Source organism: Drosophila willistoni, chromosome 3R (assembly GCF_018902025.1).
Source record: "Drosophila willistoni isolate 14030-0811.24 chromosome 3R, UCI_dwil_1.1, whole genome shotgun sequence".
Taxonomy (NCBI): domain Eukaryota; kingdom Metazoa; phylum Arthropoda; class Insecta; order Diptera; family Drosophilidae; genus Drosophila; species Drosophila willistoni.
In genome coordinates, this window is record NC_061086.1 from 33,749,778 (window position 1) to 33,776,315 (window position 26,538).

The window sequence follows — 26,538 nt, forward strand, 5'->3', positions numbered from 1 at the left end:
GCTCGCAAATGATGCTGTTACCAACAACATTGCATTATTAGCCGAAAAATTGTTAACAGCCTCGCAAATGATGCTGTTAGCAACAGCTGTTCACGGAGCTCGCAAATGATGCTGTTACCAACAACATTACAAGTTTGCAAAAAGCACGCATCGTGGGAAAAGTAGTAGTAACGTTTTTGGACACAATTTATTTCTTAAATATTTCTGGTTAATTCCGTGCACTCCTGTGCACTTCATTCGCTTACTTTGTCCCTTTGTTAAGTGATGCGGCAATGTGCGTTAAATTTAATGGCTGTTACACCGCAAAGCCAATTAATACTTAAGTTACACATTCCAACAACAGCAACAACGTAGGTTTTACGTGTACGAATACGACGTATAATATGGGCACAAATTATGAGAATTATGCCAAAATTCTACAGCTGACTATGCTCACTTCTATTGTGGCGGCAGCAATAACACCAGCAACAACAACGGCGAAAGTTGTGGATAACTGGGAGCTCCAGTCCGGGAGCTCACCAGCTCCACCGGCTTTGGCTTATTGCGTTGATCAGAAAGAACGCCGTATTGGTCGTAGGTAAGAAACAGCAAAAAAAAAAAAAAGTGAAAGAGAAGTGGGTAAAATGCCCTTCAATGTGCTTTATTTCTCGAATGTTCTTAATTTTCCTAAACGTGTTAGTGTGAGTGCAAGAAAACAAATGATACAAAATATCATTAACCTTTTAGTCATACACTTTAAAAGTGCAGCTTATGTGCATGTGCATTTCTTTTAAAGAGAGTACTACAATTCGATTGAACACCTTATCAAAAATGCGGTGAGTCATTTCGACCAAAATTAAGCGCAGCGAAAGATAACTACATATGTGTTTTTAAACATAAAATGTACATATATTTGATTAAATTTGTTTTGATTCGTTTGTTAGTCAATTAACATAAATGTTTAGTGAATTTCACAATTTTTCTTGGCCTTGCTTTGGCTCTTGTTTGTCTATAAGAGAAAAAGAGAGAGAGAATAAGGGAGAAAGCGACAAAACACTTGTTGAGCTATGCGCGCCATTATTTTTGAACCCTCTAGCGTTCCGGAGAGAACTTCAACCACTTATGTGCTACCTCACCATTGGCTAAGCTCCAAGCACCTGTCAGTGGGAACCTAATATCCTTTTACGTGAAATTATGCAACTTCATGGTGAAATATTTACGAACAATACTTTCTGACTTTGGCTTGTTATAAATGTAGTCTGGAACTAATCAGACAGAATCCGAAACTGATAAGTTGCCGAAATTGTTGTTCGGGGTCAGTTCTGAATACTTATGACTAATTATGAAAATGATGATGATATTAAGATATTGACTTTTTCATAAAGTCATGTTTTCTGCGGATCCAACTGTAATTCAAAAGAAATGTTTTTAGAATTGCTAACAATTGAAACTATTTAAATATACAATCATATGTGATCTCTTTCTCTTTGTCCTTAGACTACTGTACGTTACAACATTAGATGGACGGCTGAGTGCCTTAGATATATCCAAATCAGGACAGCTTTACTGGAGTATACCTACGGGACCAGGACCCCTAATATCATCTAGCATTCATCGCTTGGAATTGACCAATAATGGGCAATTTGTACGCATGATACCCTCTTTGAGTGGTGGCATATATAAATTTGATGGTGATTCCATAGATCCAATACCAATAACCGCGGAACACTTACTCAGTTCCAGTGCCAAGTTTAGTGATGATCTGGTTATTTCGGGGGGAAAAGAGACAAGATCCTACGGCATCTCAATTCGAACTGGTCAAGTACTATACGAATGCTCTTTAAACGGCTGTGTAAATTCTACAGATGATATCCGAGCCATCGAGGAAGCAACGGTTGCTGAAGATGAGCTAGATGATGATAATGGACATTCTTATGAAAATCGTAACAAAAATAGTGGCTATGTTGAGACCCATAATTCTCTGCTAGACGATGTTATCGTCGTGCGTCGTCAAACGCAGACTGTTCGAGCTGTGGAGTCCCGCACCGGAATGGAACGTTGGAATTTTAGTGTGGGTCAACATGAATTAGATGTAATAAAGGCGTCAGAATGCCATGAACAAACACGAAGTGATCTGGAGCAGGCTGTGCTAGATGTGGATATACGAGTGGTGGTGCCAGAGGGTATAATATGTGCCTTCAGTAAAAGCGATCCACAGAACATTCTGTGGAAGTATCAGGTAGGCTATAATTCCAAAATTCAGTTAGTTCTTGTAGTTGAAACCATGAATTGATTTACTAATATTTTCGTATGTTTTTTTTAGTTCGATCATCCTATTGTGAGTGCATGGAAAACCAATGGCCAAGATGAACTTAAGCAAATAGATCTCTTTAGCTCAGCTCAGTGGCTCTATGAGCAAAATGGAGGGGCATTTAATGACGAACCCTATAGTGCCTCGCCATCTATTTATTTGGGCATGTATGAGAAGCAGCTGTATATACAGGAATCTATACGACTGCGTAAGGAAATTTTAGATAAAACTCACGTTTATCAACAGCTAACTGGGGACACAAGTGTAATGCCGAAAATACCATGGAAACCCATAGCTGCCAGTAGTAACTCTTTGGTACTATTCCAAGATGTTCAAAAGGATAAAGAGTTTATAGCAGAAAAGATTGAGGGTGCCGAACTAGTACTTTATGACGATCAAAATGTTGCTGTGGCCGCTCAGTCTGTACTGAATGCTTCCGAATTTGTAAATGGAAATGGTTTTTATTTCTACACTGAAGCTCAATGGGAGCTTGAGTCACCTAGTGTTAGCGGAGAATGTGGTACCAATGAAACACCGCAAGCTGCTGGGCCCGCGATTGAAGCAAGTCCTTCGACGTCAGCTACTGCCAATGACTCTATGGAGTCGACGACAAACCATAGCATAAATGAGGATTTGGGTTTCAGTCTGGATGATATTGATGCGCCTGTTAAGGTAGTCATCTTGTCACTTTGGTTTTGGTGGAAAGAGATTGTAGTTATTGCTTTTACCTCGGCTGTGCTACTGAATATCTTTATGGGACAACGTAATCAACGTGTAGAGCGTGAATATTTGGTTATTGAACGTCATGTGCCAGTTCAAACGGCTATAGAGGCAACAGAGGCATCGACACAAGCTCTCTTAGGACCAGTTGTGTCGTCCTTGCAAGGGCAAAAACATATTCAGCAGCACAATCAAAGACCTGGAAGTCTGCCTGGCAACGGTGGCGACAGGGGTTCCACACAAAGATCGATTTCCGAATCTACTTCACATTCAGGTGAACATTTCACCTCTAGATTTCAAACTGACTTTGAGCTAATGCAATGTCTTGGACGTGGCGGTTTCGGTGTCGTCTTTGAGGCCAAGAATAAGTTGGATGAAAACCGTTATGCCATTAAAAGAATTACACTGCCTAACAAAGAGCAATCGAGGCAGCGGGTATTGCGAGAGGCACGCACATTGGCCAGTTGTGAGCATCACAATATCGTCCGATACTTTCATGTAAGTAGGAGTTTCATCTTTTTATTCTGGAATTGTTGGTTGCTAATAAAAAAAATTTTAATTAATTTATAATTTGTTCAAGAAATTAGATAAACATAACTAATTGATTTATTATATTCTTTAGTCTTGGGTAGAAACACCACCAGTTGGCTGGCAGGAGGAAGAGGACCGAAAACTGCTGGCTCATGAACTCTCCACTTCTATTCAGATTGAGACACCTGACGGTAGTACAATGCCATCTTTCGCTGACAATCAATTGCAAGCCTTAAATAAGCAACGCCATCAGCAGCTTTTATCTTGGGTATCCGATGCGGCCACCAGCACGGCGTGCAGTTATGATTTATCAGATAAATGTAGATATAATCCAATGCAAGAAAATAACGAAGAAGAGGAAGACTCTCTTATAGAATTTCGCAGTGAATCGCAATCAGCTGCTTTAAGGGAAGCAGAAGAAGGGAACATGGAAGACGATTACGACGACGACAGTGACGAAGTTGACGAGCCACTTAAACGCAACTCTGTTTCTATCGACATACACTCCGCCTCATTTGATTTAAAAAATATTAATTTTAGTCAACATCAGTTAGTGTCAAATTCATTTCAAATTGAATCTGTCCGATCAAAAGATGGAGGCAATAATGAGGATAACTTAAGTAGTATTCTGCCACGTCAATCCCGAAAACCACTTACTTTGGCTTTGGCACAGAATCATCACCATGTTGTAGGTGGGGCTCCCCGTAGTGCCACAATTCAGCCAAATGGAACATTATTGGCGATCACTAGTAAACCAAGTAAAGTTTATCTCTATATCCAGATGCAATTATGTCGAAAAGAAAGCTTACGGGATTGGCTGCGAGAAAATGACACAGACGCTCGCGCAGCCCATATTGCCCACATCTTTCATCAGATAGTGGATGCAGTAGATTATGTTCACCTTAAGGGACTGATTCATCGCGATCTGAAGCCGAGTAACATATTCTTCTCTCAAGATGGACAAATAAAAATTGGTGACTTTGGCCTAGTTACCGATATGGCGGACATACCGAATCTTGTGGCTAAATGTGGCGATCAAACGGGGCTACCATCGTGTCCACGTCATACCCAGCAGGTTGGCACTCATCTATATATGTCGCCCGAGCAGTTGTTGGGCCAACATTATGACTACAAAGTGGATATCTATTCGCTTGGCTTAATATTTTTCGAGTTGCATGTACATTTCTCAACCGAAATGGAAAGAATTAAAACGCTACGTTCCTTACGCGATGGCCTATATCCCAAGGACTTCACATCAAAGTATCCGAAACAATATGAGTTGCTTTTGCAGATGCTAAGCTCTGAACCGGAAAGCCGTCCACAAACACAGCAATTAAAACAACAACTGCATGAGATTTTGCAATTACCAAACCACGTTGCGAACGGACGTAGCGAACAGGCTGCATTGGTGGAAGCCAACAAACGGCTGAGCCGAAGTCGTACCTTTAGTAGTAGTGATAACGAAATACAACAAATTCAGGACCATTTCATCAAGTAAGCATTTTGATTATAAGTTATTACCAATATAGAAACCAGTTCTACTCTATTATAAACATAACTCATCTCTGTCATCAATGGCTATGTTTCACACTCTTTGCCATCTAGTGATGTGTATCAATATCTATATAACTACATATTTCTTGCATTAAAAGTTTTTGTATTATGTTCAGAATATGTTTCAAAACAACAACATTGCGAAAACAAAAACAAAAAATGATTAAGTAACTAAGTATATATATATATATATATGTATACATAATATGATGTATATATATATATATATATATATATATATATGCATGCAACATATATATGATGTATATATATATATATATATATGTATACATAATAATAATAAAAACTATAACATGAAGAATTAAATTAATATGAATTCATTAGTTGTTTGTCAATTTGTGAACGCCTCCCTGCAGCCATTATATTTTATAATAATAAAAATTAATGGCTATTTAATTAAGTGAACAGTTAATGTTTGTTTTTAGTCATATATAAGATAAACAGATTTTTACGAATAAGACAAACAAGAAAATAAAATATTTTAAATTAATGTTCTTCTTCGATATGGATGAATTTGGATATTAGTAAGTCTTTTATGGAACTTAAAATTTGAATCAATTGATTTTGCTGATATAGTGGTCATATCAGCTTACTTCTAAATTGAAAATTTAAAATCAGTTTTGTAAAGCCTTGTCTAAATTTTAATTATTAGATAGCTATACTTATACATTTATTATAAGGTGTCATTAAGCCGGTGTTGCTTAAATGAAAAGAAGGTTTGTGCATGTTTGTATCACTTTATTTTGTATTTGTCCGCTTTTGTATTTTCTATTTATGAATGGTATAGCGCCATTGTCGAGTTTATTTTCCAAAAACTTTTTCTATAGCTCTAATGGATTAATCGTCGTGGTTTCTGTCAAAAGATTATTATAAATTGGTTATTCGCTTTCGTGCTTACATATTGCATATTTACAAATGTTAACATATTGCATATACTCAGTACGATTTGTCTACGTTGTATATAGTTTTTTTTGCTTTTTGTTTATCTTGAGTTGAGGCTTTTTTTTCAAATTGCTTGACATTATATTTACTTTGAGTGCGTGGTTTTTTATTTGGTTGATAATTATTGAACAAAAAACTAAACTGGCCAAATCAATTTTTTTTTGTCTTCTAAACTTATCCATAATAGATTTAATAATGTGTTCTTAATACGACTTATGCTTTTCTTTTGTAACAATTAACAAGCAATTTCTTTTGCATTATTTTTCGGTTGTTCCTTACTTTTATCGCATTTTGTTGCAGGCAACGCGTTATGCTTAAATGTTATTTAACAATGAATATTATTTTTATTTTAATGTTTTTTCATTTTAATGGGTAGCTTTACTGCGTCTTACATTTTTTTTCCAAAATAATTAACAGCCATTTTGACGAATCTGTAAATTTGAAAATCATAAGTACAAAACTTGATAACGAAATTCATACATTTTGTACAATTGTACTATGTATGTATTGTATATATAATTTTATGTCGCATAAAAATTACTATATATTTATTTTCTTAGATACATGCATTATATCTTGAGCATTGCTGTTTTCTAAATTAATGTAATTAGTTATAACAGAAAAATGTATGTCTATGGCGGCCATTATGGTTAGTTAGAAAGTGCCTATCAAAGTAAACAGTAGTAGTGTATTAACAATCCCATATTTAGATGATTAAATTATATGAAATCGTTAAAACTTAAACTGGTGATGCTACGTTTCGTTTTCAAGAAGGCTAAGAAAGAAATAGTCCTTGATGAGACCTGAAATGTCCATAGCCTTGATACATCATTTTATCTTAACGCAAGCTTACTGATTTACCTGATATATAACTAACTAGTGATAAAAATGAGCTAAATATATTTTAAAATCAAAAAGTTTCAATGGTTTATAGGTTAAAAAAACTTTTAAGTTTGTGATATTGCTTGGGTATCTAAAGAAGTAAGCAAGTCGATGCGTCGACTTTGTTATACCATGCACCAAGTGAAACACCTATGTTAAATTTATAATATTAAATGTCTCTACATCAAATTCAGTTTGTATAATTTGCAATGGCCAACTCTACCCTATTTCTATTCCGATTTTAGTAAAATTTGGTACGCAGATAGTTATTATTAATTCGGTTGCCAAAAATGTGCGGGAGGCAATGGTTTATTTTTTAAAATTACGGGGGCGGGAGAAAGTGTGCGCGTATACTTTGGGAATATACATACCAAATTTTGTGACTTTTGCTTTCTTAGTCTCCGAAAAAATCAAATTAAATATACTTGATATTCGTGCACATTCGTGTAGTGTCCTCAAAAAAAAATAAATAAAATTGGTGACTTTAGCTTATGTAGATTTTAAAACAAGCGTTCATACGGACGGACGAACAGACTGTCGGACATGGGTAGATCGAATTGGTTGTTAATGCTGATCAAGACAAGGTATACTTTATGGGGTCGGAAAAGCTTCATTCTGCTTGCTATTCACATTTTGACGATTTTAATATACCATTTCACCCTGCGGTTGCATGGTATAAGAATGTTAAGGCCTGATCACGATATTCCAAAGTACAGCATTAACGTGTCTTATATGGTATAAAAGCCACAATCCTACAAATTGTTCTTTACTGCTTTCTTTGATCAATAAATATTTGTTGTAATACTGGTATTATTATCGCTATTGCACATTTTTATCCTTATTGTAAGTAGTTACTTAAAATAAATTCTTAAACCGAGACCATCCAATCTTTGTGTGGAGTTGGCAGTTTTCGCCCAGTTTTTTAATAATGGGTACATAGTCTGTATAATACTTTGTGTATATACATATAATTTATATTTATGTTGCTGTAAAATTTTATTTTATAATAGGTAGTTAAGTATACTCTTGTAGATGACTAACTTTTGTATTTAGTTGATTACTTGTGTTTAAGTCATTAGCTTGGCATAGTTTTTGAAATCTTTATGTACAAAGTCAGCCTTGATTGCTTTTTTTGAGTTCAGTTGAGTAGAGTTAATGTTAAGAAATAGTCAAAGTATGATAAAAGAAGTTCTAAATGTGACTGATAGGAAGAGAAAGACTGACCCGACGTATTGTTTCCCTAACTAATAAGCTACTTCGTAACATTAATTTTTAGTTAAACCTATTTTTAGGGTACTGTGTATAACCCGGCGAGAATGGATTTTTACCAGTGTCTTTTCTAAAACTTCGCATATTGTATGATATCCTGTTTTTTTTTTTTTTTTTGTAACTTAAGCCTATATCTAATTTTAACACAATCGTTATCCGTTCTTTTTGTGCGCTTAATTATCTGTTTAATATTAGATAATATGTATTATCTGTTCAATATTAGATATCAGTATTATTCAACTAGCTTTTCGAAATTTTTCGTTTTTTCAATCTAAGGCTTGATGCTACAATTTGTTAAGCTTATCAATTCAAAATATCTTATTTATCTAATGAAAATTTAATGATACTCCCAAAAGAGAATTCAAATATTTGTCAGAAAGTAGACTCTTATTATCTTTTGTCTACGATTTAAAAGTTATCGAGTGAGTGGCCACATGAAAATAAAATGTTCGAATCGATTTGCCGATTATATATCTTTATCGGATTTTTAGTTGATCGAACTCATTCAACTTTTATGTTAGCTAAAATTACGTATTGCCCATTTTTATTATTTTTGGGACTTTTCCATTAACTTTACTTTTAAGCGACTATTTTATGCGCGTGTGTTTGCATCCTATTATTTAATTCTTGAAATGATCACAACGTTAAAGGATGTTAAATATTTATTCTATACTTTGTTTGGCATATACATACATACATACATACATACGCTGTATAAGTATATCGCAAACAAATATTGTTTAGTATTAATACAATTTGTTTTTCTTGTTGTTAATAACAAGTTCTAAGTATTGTAAATTATGGTGGGATTAATTACCAATGTACGTTCCATTACAAAAAAAATTAAACATTTATAAATTGTATAAGTAACATGCCGGATTATGCCCCAAAACAAGAAAATTTGTTGAAAAACGAAACTCGTGATTTAACTATCATCAAATAAGTCGCTGGAGCATTTATTTACTCAAAAAAAGTAACCTTTTAGGTTCGCTTCGTTTTAAGCAGTCGCAATCGAAAGAAAACCTAAAATTGTTCTTTATTGCATATTCATGTCATTGCATAATATTAGAGTTGTGCAAAAGTGTAAACGATGCCATTTAAATGATACGCTTTGTAGTATTTTAGGAAATAAAGAGATATAGAAATTGATGAACAAAATCAAAAAGCGTTCATAAAAGCAACAAAAACTAAAGTATTCTGTTAATGGCTAAAAAGAAGACAATAGGGAGAAGGGGATATTCCCATTTGACCGACTAGAAAGGATATTTGCTAAATCATGCATCAGCCCAAGTTTCACTTGGAAAAATAAAATAACTAAAAACACAAAACGGTGGAAGACCCAAAGATTCTTTCGGGTTGTTTTACGCACTAGATCAAAACATTTGCTTAAAAAACTTATGCAACAGTTGCTAAAGTATTGTACAGCGTCCCTTATTCCTAGTTGATTGTGAGTACTCAGTGCCAACCAAACCACTTCCAACAACGCCACCGGCTCTGGGGCCAACAGTTGTGACACTAATGCCGCTGTTAGTGCATCCCATTAGCTCACGAAAAACGTCTCCGATTTTATAGTTATATCTACAAATTTAATATAAACACCATGTCATGTTAAAAAAACTAAATTAGGCAATAGTCATTTAAATATATCTGATTCACTTACTGCGCCGAACATTCGACATAGCCACAGCGCCAGTGTTTGCGGACCAGTGTGGAAATATCCTTGAGCTCCTAAAAATTTAATAAAAAATTACTAAATAAAACCTTATTGTGTTGGTGACTTTGTCGTACATTCATTGTTTTATGGATATGTTGACTAGCTCTGATAATATTTTATTTATGCTCACCTGCGAGTTGGCCTGCGCCTCAGACACATTATCATATTTATTGCCAACCACAATTATGCTAAAATCACGATGACTGAAACTGTCCAAAATTTGATCTCTCATAGAGCGGCAATACTGTAAGAGTTTAAAATGTAAAAGGTAAAAGTACTAAAAGGTTTTCAATGACAAGTCTGTCAAAATGTGACACCTCATGGTAAAAGCTTTTTTAAATTCTTCGTAGAACTCATTTCCTAACGTACATGCACATACAGAATATTTATGAAATCTAAATCTTAGATATAACTTTTTACACTTTTACACGTTTTATACATTGCATTGCATTGGATTTGTACGTACCTGAAACGTTTCCAAATTGCCCATGTCATAGACTAGGACATAAGCGTGCACCGTTCGCAGCCCCAGCGGATGTCCATTATTCCATTCAGCAAAGTTATCAGCCGGAAATCGCTTCTGGCGAGATTTCCATGGCAATTGTTTGAGTGTTTTGTTTTTTTTTCCAGAATTTTTTTTTTGTGTGCGTCAACATTTTTGGTAGAGTTGTATTTTTGTTGCATCCGAAAGGCGCACCCACGCCGATATAAAAAACAATTTGGTGAAAAGAAAAGAAAAAAGTTTTTGATATATTTTTGAGTGTTATTATAGGGCAAAGTAGTTTAAAAATATAATATAGATTTATTGGGGGAATTTTGTCGCTTTCAATAATGTTGCATTATTCCATTCGATTCATATTATTTTTTATTGACTAAGCCTTAATGAGACGCTTGCTTTAGCTTGGACCAAAAGACCACCGGCAATAGCACGTAAGTAAAGGATATAATTAGGTTTACGCAGCAGCATTTTAGGTGCAAACAAAAGTCAAAATATATTCAGAAAAAGCGGACAAATAGAGTGTGCGATAAAGAGAGGGAGCAGAATCAGTAGATGCTTATAACCTCGCAGACCGACCTTTCCACGGGCGGATAGTTATCCTTAGTTCAGTTCAGGTCCGGATTATGCAATTATGAAAAGTTTAAAATAAACTTAAAATGGAAAAATCACGCTGATTTAATAACATGTATAAAATTTCTGGAGCCACTTTTGAACACTCTTGTTCAAATGTATAAAGTTTACGTTTATAAACGGTAATTTCCAAACCTCAATGCTCTCCAATTTCCAGCCCTTAATTAAGCGCTCCTGTTTGAAGTTAGAAGTCGGCATTCCTTGGCGCCGTTGTAACTATTTAGTGTTTGCTTGTTTGTATCTTTGGCCATTTCAAATAAGTTGCTGGCTGCCTGCCAGCCCCCTCAGGATCCAGTTGGCTGGATTTACGTTTTTGATTAAATTTTTTTTAATTTGCGCTTTCCCTGCTTCCGGTTTGGGATTGCCGTTTCTGTTGTTGTTTTTGCTAACTACCGGCTTTGTAAGGCAATGTTGGAATGGGAGAGCACATCGTCAGCCGACAACAAAACAACTGACATTCCCGCTTTAAGTCCCATGTTATCAAGTTACTGCTGCTTATTGTTGCGTTCCTTAAAGTTGTTGCACTGCATTAATCAGATTGGGTTTCTATCACACTAGTTTTTACAAAAATAGATCTTTAAAATTAAGGTTTCCCGTGCTTTGACGGATTAGCTCCAACTTATTTTTATTTGTTTAAACCAATGTTAGAAAACAACTTTTTCTCAAATGCTATCTGGTGTTTAATGTGGAACTTGAATTTAATCTTCGGCTTTGAGATCTCTAATAAAACAGATATGTATGAGTAAACAACGGTTATGTATTTTGTCCCTTTGTTGCGTGCATAAAATATGATTATATTACTGTTTACAAATTTTAGATATTTCAGTCGCACAACATAGTTTGTATAAACACGACGTGTATAGTCATATTTTGATTAATTTTTAATTGCCATAATTGCTACAAAAGTATGTACTACATTTGTATATACATACATAAATCTGTTTTGGTGCTCGTTGTTTGTATTATTCGCATGAAAGCACAATTATTGCCACTGATAAAGTTTGTCCTGTGTATCCTGGGGCAGTTTATTATGCTATAAAGCTTAAGGCCACATAACCGAACCGCTAACTTAAGGAGTCCTTGAAAGCCTAAGGACCCTGCTGGGGACCAGCAACAGCTAGTCGATCTAATTATACTCTAACTGAAAACCAAATTAGTTTTAGTGGACAGTTTTCTTGACTCCCTCTCAGTGCCAGCTCTTTACAATTGCCAAAATCATTATTCCAAACTAATTTAACTATCAATGCCACATAAATATATGTATACAAAAGTAAATGTATTTGTACATTTTGGTAATCAGTTAACCTATTTGGTAATCAGTTAAGCTGCCAGGAGGAAATAGGTATCCTAAGCCAAAAATGAAACGAAAAACAATTTGCATCGAAGCAATCAACGATTTTATCAATGACTGCGACAAAATGGCAAAAGAGTTGAGAGGCGGACAAAAAGGCAGTTGCCAGTCGGGCTGGTAGCCAACCACATCCATTGTCATATTAACCCTGATTCCCATTCCCATTTGACCACCTTTTAATGCTTTTCAACTTATTCATGTCCTTTTTGGCGTAAATTTGTTTTCGAGTAAGGGGTTTTTTGTTGTTCACTATACGTTCTTTGGTTTTTGTTGCTTTGAATGTGTTTCAGCCATTGTGTTGACCAAATGATCCCGCTTTCCCGGGAGGTTGTACTGGTCTCCGAACGCAGAACAGCCTGCTTATTGTGCTAGAAATTTCATCGTCAAGCGCCTAACAAAAGTATAACTCACAATCAGAGTCCATCTAAATGGTGTTCATTTTCCCACAGAATTATACACTCACATATACAAGCAAAAATATTGTTCTATGTGTATTATTGTACCCTATGTACAATATATGTGTGTGCATGCATTAACGTTTATGTATGTAAATAAAGAGAGAACATGTTGTGCTTTGTGGAAATTAGCTGACATTATTTTTAAAATGTCGTAAGGCTTACAAAGTCAACTTTTACCTCATCTTCTTAATTGACCCCCATCGATTAGACTTTTTTTTAAACATAATTTGCGTTATTAAAATGGAAATGGTTAGAGCTTGGTGCATAGAATAAATTAATTTTGAAATTGAATTTCATGCCATTATCTTTTGGCAGAAAAAGTATGTTCATATTTCTTGGTTGCGGCAAGAAACAAAATGGTCTCTGACGGCCCATTTTGCTTTGTGGCTAGTCTTGCTGTTCTGCCACTGCTGCTGCCTGTGGTAAACTGTTGCTTATGCGAACAAGCGATAAAAACATTTTGCGTGTAATGAAAACACTGCACTGGCAGCAGCTTTAGTCTAGACAGCACCATCAGGCGGTGAAACAGCAAAGGGCCAGAAACAAAATCAGGCTTCACCGTAGTCGCCATCTAAGGAATATTAATAAGAAGGCGGCAGGTGGTCCAAAGGCTGCAGCTACTGTCGGTTGCCTGTTGTAATCTCGCATAAATTCGTTTATATGATTCTATAAAATATTATTGTAAACTTCAATAAACATTGGTTAAGTAATTCAGCAATCACAGGCAAATAATCAAACGATAATGTTCAAAATAAGATATAGACTACTTATTAATCATTTAAATATTTTAAAAGTTCGAACTTAATAAAACGACAATCACTTACCTGGGGCGGAACGTCTAGTACCATTAGCTCACGTATGCAGGTATCGCAAACCAAACAGTTCTTGTAAATCTTTCGCCGAGTTGTTGTTTGATAAGTATTCGGAAAGTCATGGTAGAAAAATTGCTAAAGGAAACACGTAAAAGGCAAATAGAATATGAGGATTATTGTTAAAGGGGACGCCAAAGAAAGTCTCCAAAGAACAAGGTAAGATTTTACCATACAACTCAACAAGCATAGAACTATTTATTTATTTTCTTTTGTTTTGTACTAAATATCTTGATATTATTTATTAACTAAATGGAAATGTTCTTTTGTCCGTAGAATAAATTTTGAATTAAGTTTAATGCCGCCACAAAAAAAATATATATGCCACCTGTGATATTAAGCCAGATAGGATGATCTTTTAATCACTTTTATGTCGGTAACTCATAGGGAACATTGTCGTTCGATACGGATTGCTAATTAAATTGGCATGGATATTATAAATGGAATTGGTTCTTTATCCTACATTAAGTTCATAAAGTACATCAAAGAGTCCTTTATTGCAACATACATAAGCCAAGGTAATTTTTTTAAAGTAACGGGGATGGGTATACACAAACAAACTTTTTATAGTAAAAACCAAGTTTAACAATTTCTGAAAAAAATTCTAAAGCTTCATCGTTTTTATTTATGTGGTAGATAATGTAGCGCGTTTTATGGCGCAGCAGGAGCACCATTAAAAGGGTAAAGCTGGCCAGGACATGATGGCAGTTGTTGGCTAACGACCATCAATGTCATTTCTTATTCAATTACCAGTTCAATAAAAATAAAACTCAATGACATGCGTCATGGGCGTATAGAGTAGAGTTAAGGGTTATAAAAGCCACAACTTCTCTACAAAGCTTTTATTTTTTCGGCTCCTCTTTTTTATACATTTAATTTTGATACGACGTTCAGCCTTTCAAGAAAACCCCACACCACAAACCAGGTGAATCTACAGAACTTGATTGCAAAAGATACAAGATCCCAACGTTTTAAAAAACACCAAATGATAATTTTTGAGAAATATTCCATTTGTTGATCAAGTTTCCAGTTTAGAGAAAAGATAAGTTGATTGGAACTTGAACTAGAGTAGTTACATATGCACATACATATGTATATTGAATTTTGCATGTTATCATTAGAGTAGATTATAATTTGTATATACCCTTGCAGAGGGTATTATAAAATTGGTCAGATGTTTGTAACGCACAGAAGGAGACATTTCCGACCCCATTAAGTATATATATTCTTGATCAGCATGAGAAACTGAGTCGATATAGCCATGTCCGTCTTCCCGTCCGTCCGTTCGTCGGTGCGTTTTACTGAGCCATCTTAAGAGCTATCGGCATGAAATTTTTTTTGGGGGCTTTTTATTACACGAGTAAGATAACGTATGAAAATTTTCAGGATCGGACTACTATATCATATAGTTTTAGAAGAAACATTTTTGCAGAAATTGGAGTATCTCCATGAAATTACCAATATGATAGTATTGGATATAAAACCTCAGATTCCAAAATTTCAATCCGATCGGATAAATAGAACACAAGTTACAGTCAATATAAATGGGCTCAAGCACATGCATACACACACAGACCCCTTTACTTAGGGAATGATGGAAGAAGAAGAAAACAAGAGTTATAGTGTTTTGTTTGTGGATTGATGAATTAAGTTGCAGGAAAACAAATCTCAAAAAGTAAAAATATTATTGCCAAGGACTGCAAGGGTATATAAGTTAACTTCTTTGATATTTAATTTTAATGCCGCCACAACAGATTGGTTAATTTAATTCTAGTCCAAATGAATTGCACTTTATTTTATTGCAGATAAATTGGCAAATAAAGGTCTATGCTAATTGACAAGTGTATCCTTTTTTATTTATATTAAAACGAATCAAGACGAATAAACAATGGACATAACAACTGTTATTGATTTCCACTATTATTATTAGTAGGCTATCACTTTAGGTACTTAAAGACATTCAACCACACATACGCACAAACGCTCACGCATAGCGCACACGAACCAGCGACAAGAATCTCAATGAGATGGCTGCTTTGACTGGCAAAAGAAAGTGAAAAAGAAAGATAATAACAAGGCATCACTTTAAAATGCAATCAGGCGTTAAATATCCTTTGAGTCTGTCAATCATTGGTCTCATGCATTGATACCCTCTGATAGCATAAACATACACACACACACGCATACAAATGCAGACCCACTGCCAGTTTTTGTCCTTTTTTATGATGGCATTTAGTTTTTTTTTTTGTGTATCTCTCCCTATTGCTTTTTTCAAATTTGTTTTATGCCTTTGCTGGCCTTGTCCTTTTTTAGTTCTTTGACTCCCTGCTATGTTGTGGAAAATTACTTTGCCCGGTCTTTTAAAATAATTGAAAGAAGCTTGCTTATGAACGTGCAGGCTACTTTCATTGACATTTAAATATTAATACTTTTGAGTGTTTATTATGATTTCGTAGGCTTAAAGTTTCGCTGGATTTACAGTCCAAGATAACATTAAAATTTCTGAAAACTATATTAAAATCAAATCATTTTTTCCTTTGGAAGAAGTAACAGACGCAGGGTAAAATTAATTTTCCAGTACTTAAAATGCCATAAAACACAATTGTTAAAAACAAATCTCCTATATTTAATACGGCGTTGTGCCGTGGTTAGAAATGGGGGTTAGGGGCTGCACGGCCATTAAATTAATGCACCCACACTCCGTCACATATGCATTAAAAGCAGCTGTAAAATGCTCACATACTAAGGAATAATGAAGAGCAATGGAAAACCAAATGCAGGAACGTAGCAACTAAGCAATACTGCTTACTGCCGACTGAAGTTAATTGAAATTGCAGAGAGCCAAAGCGTAAATGGAAATCGAGTCAAGAGGAAAGGGAATTGGCGTCGAGTAGACTGAGCGTTACTCAGTATTCCAAACAAGAAGTGTATTTACCCAACCTCAACTGTATAACCTTCTTAAATGTACAAACGACGAATATAAACGCTAAGCTCTATTACGCCATAAACGATTTTTGCGACATACTCAATAGCTAAATTACAACAAAAAACATATATATATACATATATGCTGCCGCCGTTTCTATTCATTTTGTGCTCGTTTCCATTCTCTAACTAAAAAAAAATAAACCACAAAAGATACAGAAACGATTTGCTAAGCGAAGCGCAAATCAAATTAACAGCAGACCCACACTTTTACACGAACCAACATACAAATGCAATTAGAAATGGCAGCTGGGAGAAGAACAGCTGCCTTGAACTGTATTAAGTACGATAGAGACATCTACCTGACTTTGTCGATTAGCCTATTAAAACTTTAACCTCCTAATAAAAGATTTTAGTCCAACTAACTTTGTTCTCTGTTTCACCCTTGGTCTTCGGTACTTGGCTATTAATATGAAATGGTAGAAAAGCGGAGTGCAATGTGTCATTAATGTGCATTTAGTCTTAATTTTAATTTTATACTTTGACCTCAGAAATTTGTTCATATTTTCGGAAATATATATTTATACTGACATACGTTAGTAAGTTTGTATGAAGTTATGATCATAGTAATGGATTTATGTTGGTAATTTATATGTACATATATAGTTATGAAGTAAACAGTAAACGTATTACAAACCTGTAATATGCTTGTTTTGCCAACGCCAGTAGCCCCCAAAAATGCGGCTTTAAGGGGGCCCTGCAGCCATGGCGGCTCCTCCAGAGTGATGCGCTATGCCGAAATGCACTTATTTTGTATATGAAGTTCCATTTCAATTGAAATCTTGGTTGTTGTTCCACTTGCTTTGATTCCTGCTCCTTTCGCTCCTGTTCCAACTCCGGATGCTTTTGTTGATGTTTTTGTACTCGCTGCTTCTGTTGTTGTTTCAGTGCTAAATTTACCCGCTGTTGTTGTACTATTACCGACATAATCAACGCTTCGGGAACTATTGATTAATAGTTTTTTCGAGTTTGTTGGCGATATTGTACTACTCCACATTATATTGTTAGAATAGTTGCTTAGATTATTTGTGTTATTATTATTGTAATTATTGTTTTTACGATTTATTTGCTTTAACGACGCCAGCTTGACGGACTTTTTTACTGTAGTACAGTAAACCCCATTAAATGTTTAACTTTCAACTTGACAAGGCAATCGAGGCAGGCCGCATAGTCAGCGCTCGCTATTAATGAGATAAGATATAAATATTTATATTTAATTACTAGGTAGCATATGAATTTTGTGATAAGAAACCTTTTAATCCAAAAATGTTTTAAGAATATATAAAAACGGCATTGCTTTTATCAAAAGACTAACGGACTTTTCTGCATATATTGACTTAACTTTTCATTTTGTATGTACATATGTATGTATACACCTTAAACTAATAAATTCATAATATTTTTTAAATTTAACAATTTATTTCACAAAAAAGCCTCATTCATTTTGCAGAAACGCACAATTTCTAACGTTTCTATTTAAAAAGGGAAAATGAAAGAAAAATTTATTTAAAAAGCATAGCGTAAAAAATGTGAGGCGGTTTTTATTCTAAGTTGTTGTTAGGGGCAACATGTAAATTACATTTAAAGCAGCTTTATAATTAGAAAAGTTTTTCATGAAATAGGATTTTATTAACAGAACAACGAAAATGATAATCGAAATGTCTTTTAAAAGTTTTTTTGTTTTTGCCACTTACTCAAGCTTTTAATTTAAAAAATTTTGGGCTTGTAGGCTTCAATTAAATGGGACGAAAAGCAATTATTTAACTCATTTTATTACGCCGGTATGATGTCAACAAATTCATCTATCATCTATCATCAAAATTTTCGTCTCGACTTCATCCGCATTAGGGCTCTTCGTCAACATCTTATGTCTACCCCATCTCATTTCTATTACTCACGTTGCGCAGGGCAAACTTAATAAATTTAATAACCGCAAAATATGCCGTGAGTCTGAAGGCCGATAAAAATGTCACACAGCCATAAAATCGCTGCCCTATTTATAGCGAACATCTAAGCTTTAGCCTTAACCTACTTACCCTCCACTCTCACTAAATATACAGTGGCCGTCAAAACTGATTCAATGTTTGCAACTCTTGCAGTTAAACAGCTGCTGTATGAATATAGAGCAAGCAAATGAAACAAAACTTATTTTTACAGTTACTTAGATTATTCTTAATAAAATAATGCAAATTAGACAACGAAGGAGCGGAAACAACAGAAAAGGGAGATGTAAAACAAAAACAACATGCATTGACTCACTTTTGACTATTCCTATTTTTAGGTTCTTTATCAATAACTGCATCTTAATTTACAGTTATTTTGGGGAATTGTTTTTCGCTTTTGATTTATTCATATTTGTAGTCAATTTTGAAGAAGTAAAGTCATTTGTAATTTGCACCGGGTACCTAATAGTTGCAAAATTGATTGAAAACTCGAGAATGAAAAAAATTTCTAAACCCGTTGAGGACAGTATAGTGTGCCTTTCAGAAAGAGGATCCTCGTCGCGAGAAATAGCCAAATCCCTCTCTATAAGTCAAGCGACAGTCATTAGAGTATTAAAACGGCGTGAAATCAATAACCAAAATACATCCAACGGACGCCCTCGACTGATTACTGATGGTGATGCACGCTTAATGATCAGCCAAATTAAAAAAGATGGTCATATGACGCCCAAGGATGCTGCCAAAGCAATTGGTAAGCCGGTTAGTGAATCAACTGCAAGAAGGGCACTTCGAAATATCGGCTACACTGCGATTGTAAAGAAAAAAAAGCCAGCACTGTCCGAGAAAAACGTTAAGGCACGTCTGCAATTTGCCAAAATGCATCGGAATTGGACCATTGAGGACTGGAAGAAGGTTATTTGGTCAGACGAGTCCAAATTTAACCGATATCAGTCCGATGGAAAGGAATACTGCTGGATAAGGCCCGGAGAAACCATTCAAAGGCGACATGTCAGAGAAACTGTGAAACACGGAGGCGGGCACGTTATGGCATGGGGATGTTTTACTTGGTGGAGTTCTGCAAAATTAGTCAAAATTAATGGAATAATGCGAAAGGAAGATTACTTAAACATTCTGCAGACCAATCTTGGCAATTTTATTGACAGATGCGCTTATGGTACAACAGATCTTACTTTTCAGCAAGATAATGACCCTAAGCATACAGCTAGAATTGTCCAAGATTGGTTATCTAACCAAGAATTCAAGCTGATGAAATGGCCAGCACAAAGTCCTGACCTCAATCCAATTGAGAATTTATGGTCAATTGTGAAAAGACGGCTGGGACAATATAAAACACCGCCAACAAACCTGGAGAGCTTATGGCAACGCGTGGAGGAAGAGTGGGCAAAGATTCCTCAGGAAATTTTTCACAATCTTGTGGAAATTATGCCCTCTCGAATCTCTGCAGTAATAAAACATAAGGGACTTTGGACAAAATATTGAAAATTAGAAAAGAAAAAAAAGTTTAAAAAATGTTTGAAAAAAGTCAAAACTGAGTCAATGGTTATTATTTTTGTTTATTAATTTTTGCTGAGAAGCTTGAACAATATCGAATTATTTTTTTATATGGATTTGTTAAGAACTTTATTAGAAATAAAATAAAAAAAAAATTGGTTGACTTTGGGTTGTTTTTGTTTATTCTGTGAACGCTCAAACGTAAAATTGCAAACATTGAATCACTTTTGACGGCCACTGTAGCATGCGTCATCGAAAGGACTTCGACGCCTTCTCCTAAATAACAACTAGCTATGTATATGTCTATGTAGGTCTAAAAACAGGATGCCAGCAGTAGCAAGACAATGTTGATTTGATTTCATATGATTGAAAGCGCCCGCAAATGGGCGTAGTCTTGTAACACCCACTCACTATACACCAGCATATCTCCACACACATACACAAACATTCTTATACATGTATAAAAATTGAGTCTTACTGCCGCCTTTACTGTCGCAAATGGGTGGAGCAAAATCTTTTTGTTATTATTTGGCATATAAACAAGTCTGCCTGGCGCCAAAAAGCTGACACACTCATAAACTGAATTCACGGATACCTTTTTCAAAAGTTCAGATGCAAATGCGATAGGAGTAATTTATAAATCATAGCAGCAGGATGTTAAAAAAATATTTTAAAAAAATAATGATAATAAAATAATTAATGATATATCGAGAACTCCGACAATCGAAAGTTTATATTTGTTTTGATACATAGGGCCGGAAAATCAGAACATAGCTATGCACTATATACATAGACTTCTCAATTGATTGATTTGCTTTGGGCTTAGCTAGGTATAACTAGTGTTTCTGGAGAAGTCTCGATCTTGGCAGTTTTAAGCATATACTGGGGGTTCCTCTTGCTTGCGCCGGGTCTCTACTTTGCTTCTTGTGCTTCCGCTGTTTGCCCCACCAGGCTTGTAATTTCGATGCTCCACTTGTAATTCCCACTTCAGGACCACTCTTGAACGTCGATTGGCGTAGATTCTCAGATTCTCTGGCGTATCCTGATCCTCTAGGGATGTTATATTCACCTCAGCACCCTTTTGTTGCGTAGCGCAAGCAGAGAGCACCTGCATTGGCCACCGGTACTCTCTCCCGCTGACGTATACGCACAGTGTAACTGTGGTGTGGGTGAATTCTCTCACACTTATTACTCCATAGGCCACACGCATGCTAGACTTCCCCACTTGCAGCAAAACTTTTAGTGCATTCTATTTAGGCTATGCAAGAAACCATATATTTAAAACTAGCTAAACAAAACAATTAATGTTATTGTCCCTCCTACTCTTAAATAAATTGTAAATTATAAAGATGATAATAAAGCAGAGCGCGTATCAAACTGCTTAAGTGAAAGTAGATGTAGGTGACTAGCTCTGCAAAGTATGCTATACTTTGTGTCATTTGCATTTTAAGCACCCTGCTATCCGTCGCTGCCTGCGTGCGAGCTTTATATAAGCTAATTTTTTTTACGATAATATACGCTTTATAAACGTCAGTGCCAAAGCCACTGCTGATGCCTGTGGAGTCACGTTATAGTAGTCAGGCGTGAGCACGTGCTGTGACTATGCGTGTGCCCACTGCTTGGGGATTATCTAAACCCAACGCAACGGAATCAATGTTAACCAGCAATAAGAGCAATAGCAGCACCGGAAGTTTCTTCATACATTCAGATACGGATGCATATTCATATTTATGAAGACTTATGTATGTATGTATACACAACCAACTACCAGAGAAGGTATGTTTGCAACTGACTTGAATTTTTTGAAACTTTGGCTTTGTATAACTACACTAGATTATAACATTTTTAAACATCGTCTCATGGTCTAATACCACTTATTGTGAACTTATAAGATTCGAATTATTCTCTTAAAATGTTATATATATACATATATATGAAAATATATTATTAGTAGGTGACAATACTAACATTATAGCTTACTTAGCACTGTCGTAGTTCCCAATGTTTCTCAATCTTCTGGAATCATTTTTATTGTATTTGCTAAATTGTTCCCCAGCTATTTCTGCATCTGTTGCTTCTTTTTAGTAACTTACCTACATTGTATAACTTGTCTTGCTTCCAGTCATTGATTAAGGCTAGTTTGGCAACAGCCAAAATACTTCAGCACTGTTAATGTATTAAAATGTCGCTGGTTTTGCTGATTTACCAGATATCCTTTGAAATCCTTTTATTTTAGTAAATAAAAGTTTTCCAAAATTGGAAGAAGATTCCACAATTTATATTAAGTTTTGCTGGGCAAATTTACGTAATCGGGTGGTAGTAAGCAGTTCTATTCACACGCGAAAATCGATAAGCGAACTGCCAAAATTGCTCAAAAGCTTCCAACAATAATCTTAAACATTCCAGCTAATAGCTGTTTTAAAATTGTGTGTCAGTTAATCTTAGCGACTTTCAGAAGTATTTGCCGAAACTAACTCTGGAATCAAGTTTGGTAATACTTTACAGAAACGAGTCAAAATGCCTATTAATGGAGTATCAATAAAGTCAAGCTTGGTATGAGACTGACGAATTAGGTCAACAAGTTAACAAGTGGGAAAACCTAGCTCGAAATTCGAAACCTAGCTCGAAAAAAATCAGCAGAAAAATAAATCAACGTACAGTTGATGAGCCAGATTCATTTCGAATGAGTGACAAAAAGAGACGAAATTGACAATTGGGGACTAGGTCTCCAGCTGTCTCTTGCCTTTTCTTCTCCACTTTTCGTTTTGTGCGTAGGTGTAAGTGTGTGTGTTACTGTTACTCAAAACGACATACAGGAAGCAATACAGAACTTACATTTGACATGAAGGACATCATTAGCACAAGTGTGGTGCTGGAATCGGAAATTACGCATATCCTTTTGAGAAATTGTGGCGGAAAATGAAATAACGAAGTGCCAAACAGCACTCCCCTACGATTAAAGTTTGCCCAAAACATACTTCGTTTAGAACAAAGAGAGAAAAAAAAAAAAGAAAGAAAAAAAAACCGAAAAAGAGAAGAACCGATAAGACGAAGGAAGGTAATGCCAGCCAAGAAACTTAAGCAGGCATTTCGCTAATGTCATCAAATTGTATTACAAGCCCAAAGCAACTCTTCACACGTTTAAAAGCGAGCTGATACATAGCTAGACCAACCGCATGCAAAATTAAATCATTAATGTGCAAGACAGATTCAATTTTTGCTTAAACTGTTTTGCGCACGAGTTGATATTAACTAAGATATACATACATATATACTAACCTAAACACACACACGCGTACCCATTCTCACCCAAAACTCCCACACACATATATATGCATGTATGTACGTACCCCGCTTATGATTGTGCCTAAGATATTTCAACGGATTTTCACAGCAGTTTCAGAGGAAAGATAAAAACGTATCGCAGCTGAAAATTTTAAACGTTTAAATGATGTAAAAATAAATTTTGGTATATGGTACAGGGCGAAGTAAAATACCGAAATTCAGATTAAGAAACGGCTAGGAAAAATTTAGGTGGCAAGACATTGGAACATCAAAAGTAAAAAACACAAATTTTCTTCTTGTGTATGCTTATATGTGTAGTCATGTAATTATTATTGGTAATTGAATTATCAATAAAAAATTAGTGATGATGAATAAATGCTTTTTGTGACTGGAATAAACTTAGTAATTTAGAGCTAAATTCGACGTGGAAATTCTAAATTAGGGCTAACTAAAATAAAATATATACTTGCATTTGTACAATACAATGACCTCCAACCAATTTAAATAAAGTCCTCCTATTTGTTCTTCTGATTCTGTTTTCAATAGTTAATGCCAAATAAGTATATTTCTGTTTACTGTTGGTTTAAGACTTATAGATTTGTGCCTGAATTGTGTTTAACCTGATGCACACCACTCGTCATGCCTATTTAAGCATCCGTTCTGGTTTCTGTTCCTGTTCCGTTTGATACTCATACGGCTACTAACCGTGCTCCAACCTAATCACCCAGTGTCTTTATGTACGGTACGTGTTTTCAAGTCAGTTGAAAAAATAAAGTCTTGTAACGCCTACAGAATTTAAAAATAGCAAACAAAAATTTGGTCTGACGGAGAGATTTTGGGCGATGAACGTGTTCAAATGGGCAAAACGCTTTGAAATTATGTTCCTTGGTTCTTAGACGTTGTTCGCTTGGCGTACGTGTCACAATTGGTAAATTGTTAAGAAAAAGTAAGGGAAAATTAAATTAAATACGGAATATGTAATTAGGGGATATAATGGAGGATGTAATGGGGATAGTACTTAAAATCGGTTTAACTATAATGATGGTCCAGGACTGCAACTGCATGCATTTGTATACCCTGTATACCAAATTCTTAATTTCAGAATTGGAACCACCGTGGTGTCGTATTTACAATGAAAACATTGTTCTGAAACTTTTCCGTTCTTTTGTATTGTCATCGTTCTAGATTTTATTTTATGAGACCTCCATTCCACCTCTTCCACCATAATTTGCCTGTCTGTTTTTAACGACTTTTATCTTTTGTAGAATGAATTCTTTCATTCTTTCTTACAGCTTTTTCTCTTTTTTGTGCGTGTTTGTAACAGAGTCAGCGAATTTGTCCTCGCTTGTGATGATAATCAGGCCAGCCTACAAGCGGCGTATAAGGAAAGAAGCGCATTCCAGTAACGCATAGTCACCATGATTATAATTTTCATTACGACAAAAACAAAATAAGAGCAAGCAGAACTTTTGCAAATCTAAGCAAGTCATATTGAACTAATTTGCATTACAAGGGCGAGGCTGCGAGTGTGAAAACCCCAAAATCCAAAAGGCCTGGCTCATTAAAATCTTACTCCACGCCATACATAAAAAAAATCAAAAGCCACAAAGTAAACACAGACAATCACACCAAAAAGCTTGCAATTTGCATATGTTTGAGTGGCTGAGTTACTCAATACCCTAGAGAGTTGGCCAAATAAACCCGATAAGTAATATTTAAAACCATAGAAACTGGAAGAACGAATTAATTTTAAGACCGTTTTCCCCGAAGGATTTCACAGGTAAAATTTGATTATAGTCGCGACACCTGATATTATGTACACAGATACATTTTAATATTTTAATCTATGCATGCATGAAAAGGCCGGCATTAATTTAGCCTATAGCAAATTAGTTTTAATAAAAAACTGGCATTAGTAGTCTTCGGCATCACTCGCACCATTACAGAGTTATAAGTGTGATTGTGCGGCATACATTTCCCTCATTGGCTACGTTTACTGTTTCAATTAGATTTGTTTGGTTTTCCCATTTCTTTATTTTTTCCTTTATTAGGCCATTTTATATTTTTATACCATACACCCATAGGGTGAAATGGTATATTAAAGTCACCAAAATGTATGTAACAGGCAGAAGGAAGCTTCTCCGACCCCATAAAGTATATATATTCTTGATCAGGATCAACAGCCGAGTCGATCTAGCCTTGTCCGTCTGTCCGTCCGTATGAACACCTAGATCTCGGAGACTATAAAACCTAGAGCCACCAAATTTGGTATGTAGACTCGTGTAGTATGTAAAGTGATCAAGTTTATGTAAAATTTTTGCCACGCCCCACGCACATTATGCATGTGTAAAGATTTTGCCACGCCCCTTTTCGCACCCGTAATTTGAAAAAACTCGATTATCGCCCGTATTTTTCTACCTTATGCAATCAAATTTAGCACACTTAAATTTGATACTAATATTCAACAAAATACTAAATTTAATCAAAATCGGACAAAAAACAGTCGAGTTATGCACATAAACGTTTTTCCATAAGGCCGAAGTTGGCCGTTGGCTGGTGGGGGCGCTAGGGTTCTCGTATGCTTGAATGAGCGAGATACTAAGATATGCTTGTAAAAAGTATGTGAAAATGCATTTGTTTAATAAATTTCAAATATTTGTTTTGCTGGTGTATGGTATAGTCGGCCAGACGACTTACTTAATAACATAATAACTACTATCTGATTTTTAATGAAAAGTAATTATTTAATTTATTCAGTAAAATAAACATTTTCTAATACTTTTATTAACAGATTTATAATCAATATGTTTTTCTGTTCTACATGTTTGGGTATCATGATTATGAGAACGCGTTATTATCATTTAGAACTTACAAGAAACTTCTTTAGTTTCAACAGAAACCTTCTATTATAGGTACTTACCATTCATATCTCTACGTCATGGATGGTGTGCATGAAACACTATGTATCACTATGTGACACTCATCAACAAAAAAAAAGTCATCAAATCTGCGGAGTATAAATTCTGTTTTAGCTATTGATTTGGCTCTACGGTTTTGAATTTTGTTTGGAGAAAGTTCTAAGA

At 35.2% G+C, this 26,538-nt stretch overlaps 2 protein-coding genes across 3 annotated transcripts; one reads left to right on the forward strand and one right to left on the reverse strand.

The window, feature by feature from the left end:
- The first annotated feature begins 117 nt into the window (after positions 1-117).
- Positions 118-5,263, forward strand: LOC6649722 (eukaryotic translation initiation factor 2-alpha kinase). 2 transcript variants are annotated; one of them, XM_002072404.4, is made up of 4 exons: positions 118-577; positions 1,477-2,218; positions 2,303-3,508; positions 3,633-5,263. In XM_002072404.4, the coding sequence occupies exons 1-4, from the start codon at positions 384-386 to the stop codon at positions 5,037-5,039; spliced, it is 3,549 nt and encodes a 1,182-aa protein (XP_002072440.2). In that variant the 5' UTR covers positions 118-383; the 3' UTR covers positions 5,040-5,263. The 2 variants fall into 2 exon arrangements, with proteins under 2 accessions (XP_002072440.2, XP_046865269.1); XM_047009313.1 differs by lacking the exon at positions 118-577 and adding an exon at positions 796-815.
- Positions 5,264-8,979: 3,716 nt separating this feature from the next.
- LOC6649723 (ras-like protein family member 10B) lies at positions 8,980-26,458 on the reverse strand. The gene is given in 8 exon segments (XM_047009315.1): positions 8,980-9,787; positions 9,870-9,937; positions 10,054-10,167; positions 10,390-10,503; positions 13,686-13,808; positions 17,353-17,585; positions 17,616-17,896; positions 26,376-26,458. Coding segments are annotated over 7 exon segments (918 nt in total). The 5' UTR covers positions 17,713-17,896; positions 26,376-26,458; the 3' UTR covers positions 8,980-9,618.
- Between the last annotated feature and the right edge of the window lie 80 nt (positions 26,459-26,538).

Coding starts and splice junctions, on each gene's coding strand:
- LOC6649722 (XM_002072404.4), top strand. CDS start 384: ATGGGCACAAATTATGAGAATTATGCCAAAATTCTACAGCTGACTATG. Junction 578..1,476: donor GAACGCCGTATTGGTCGTAG/GTAAGAAACAGC, acceptor CTTTGTCCTTAG/ACTACTGTACGTTACAACAT. Junction 2,219..2,302: donor ACATTCTGTGGAAGTATCAG/GTAGGCTATAAT, acceptor TGTTTTTTTTAG/TTCGATCATCCTATTGTGAG.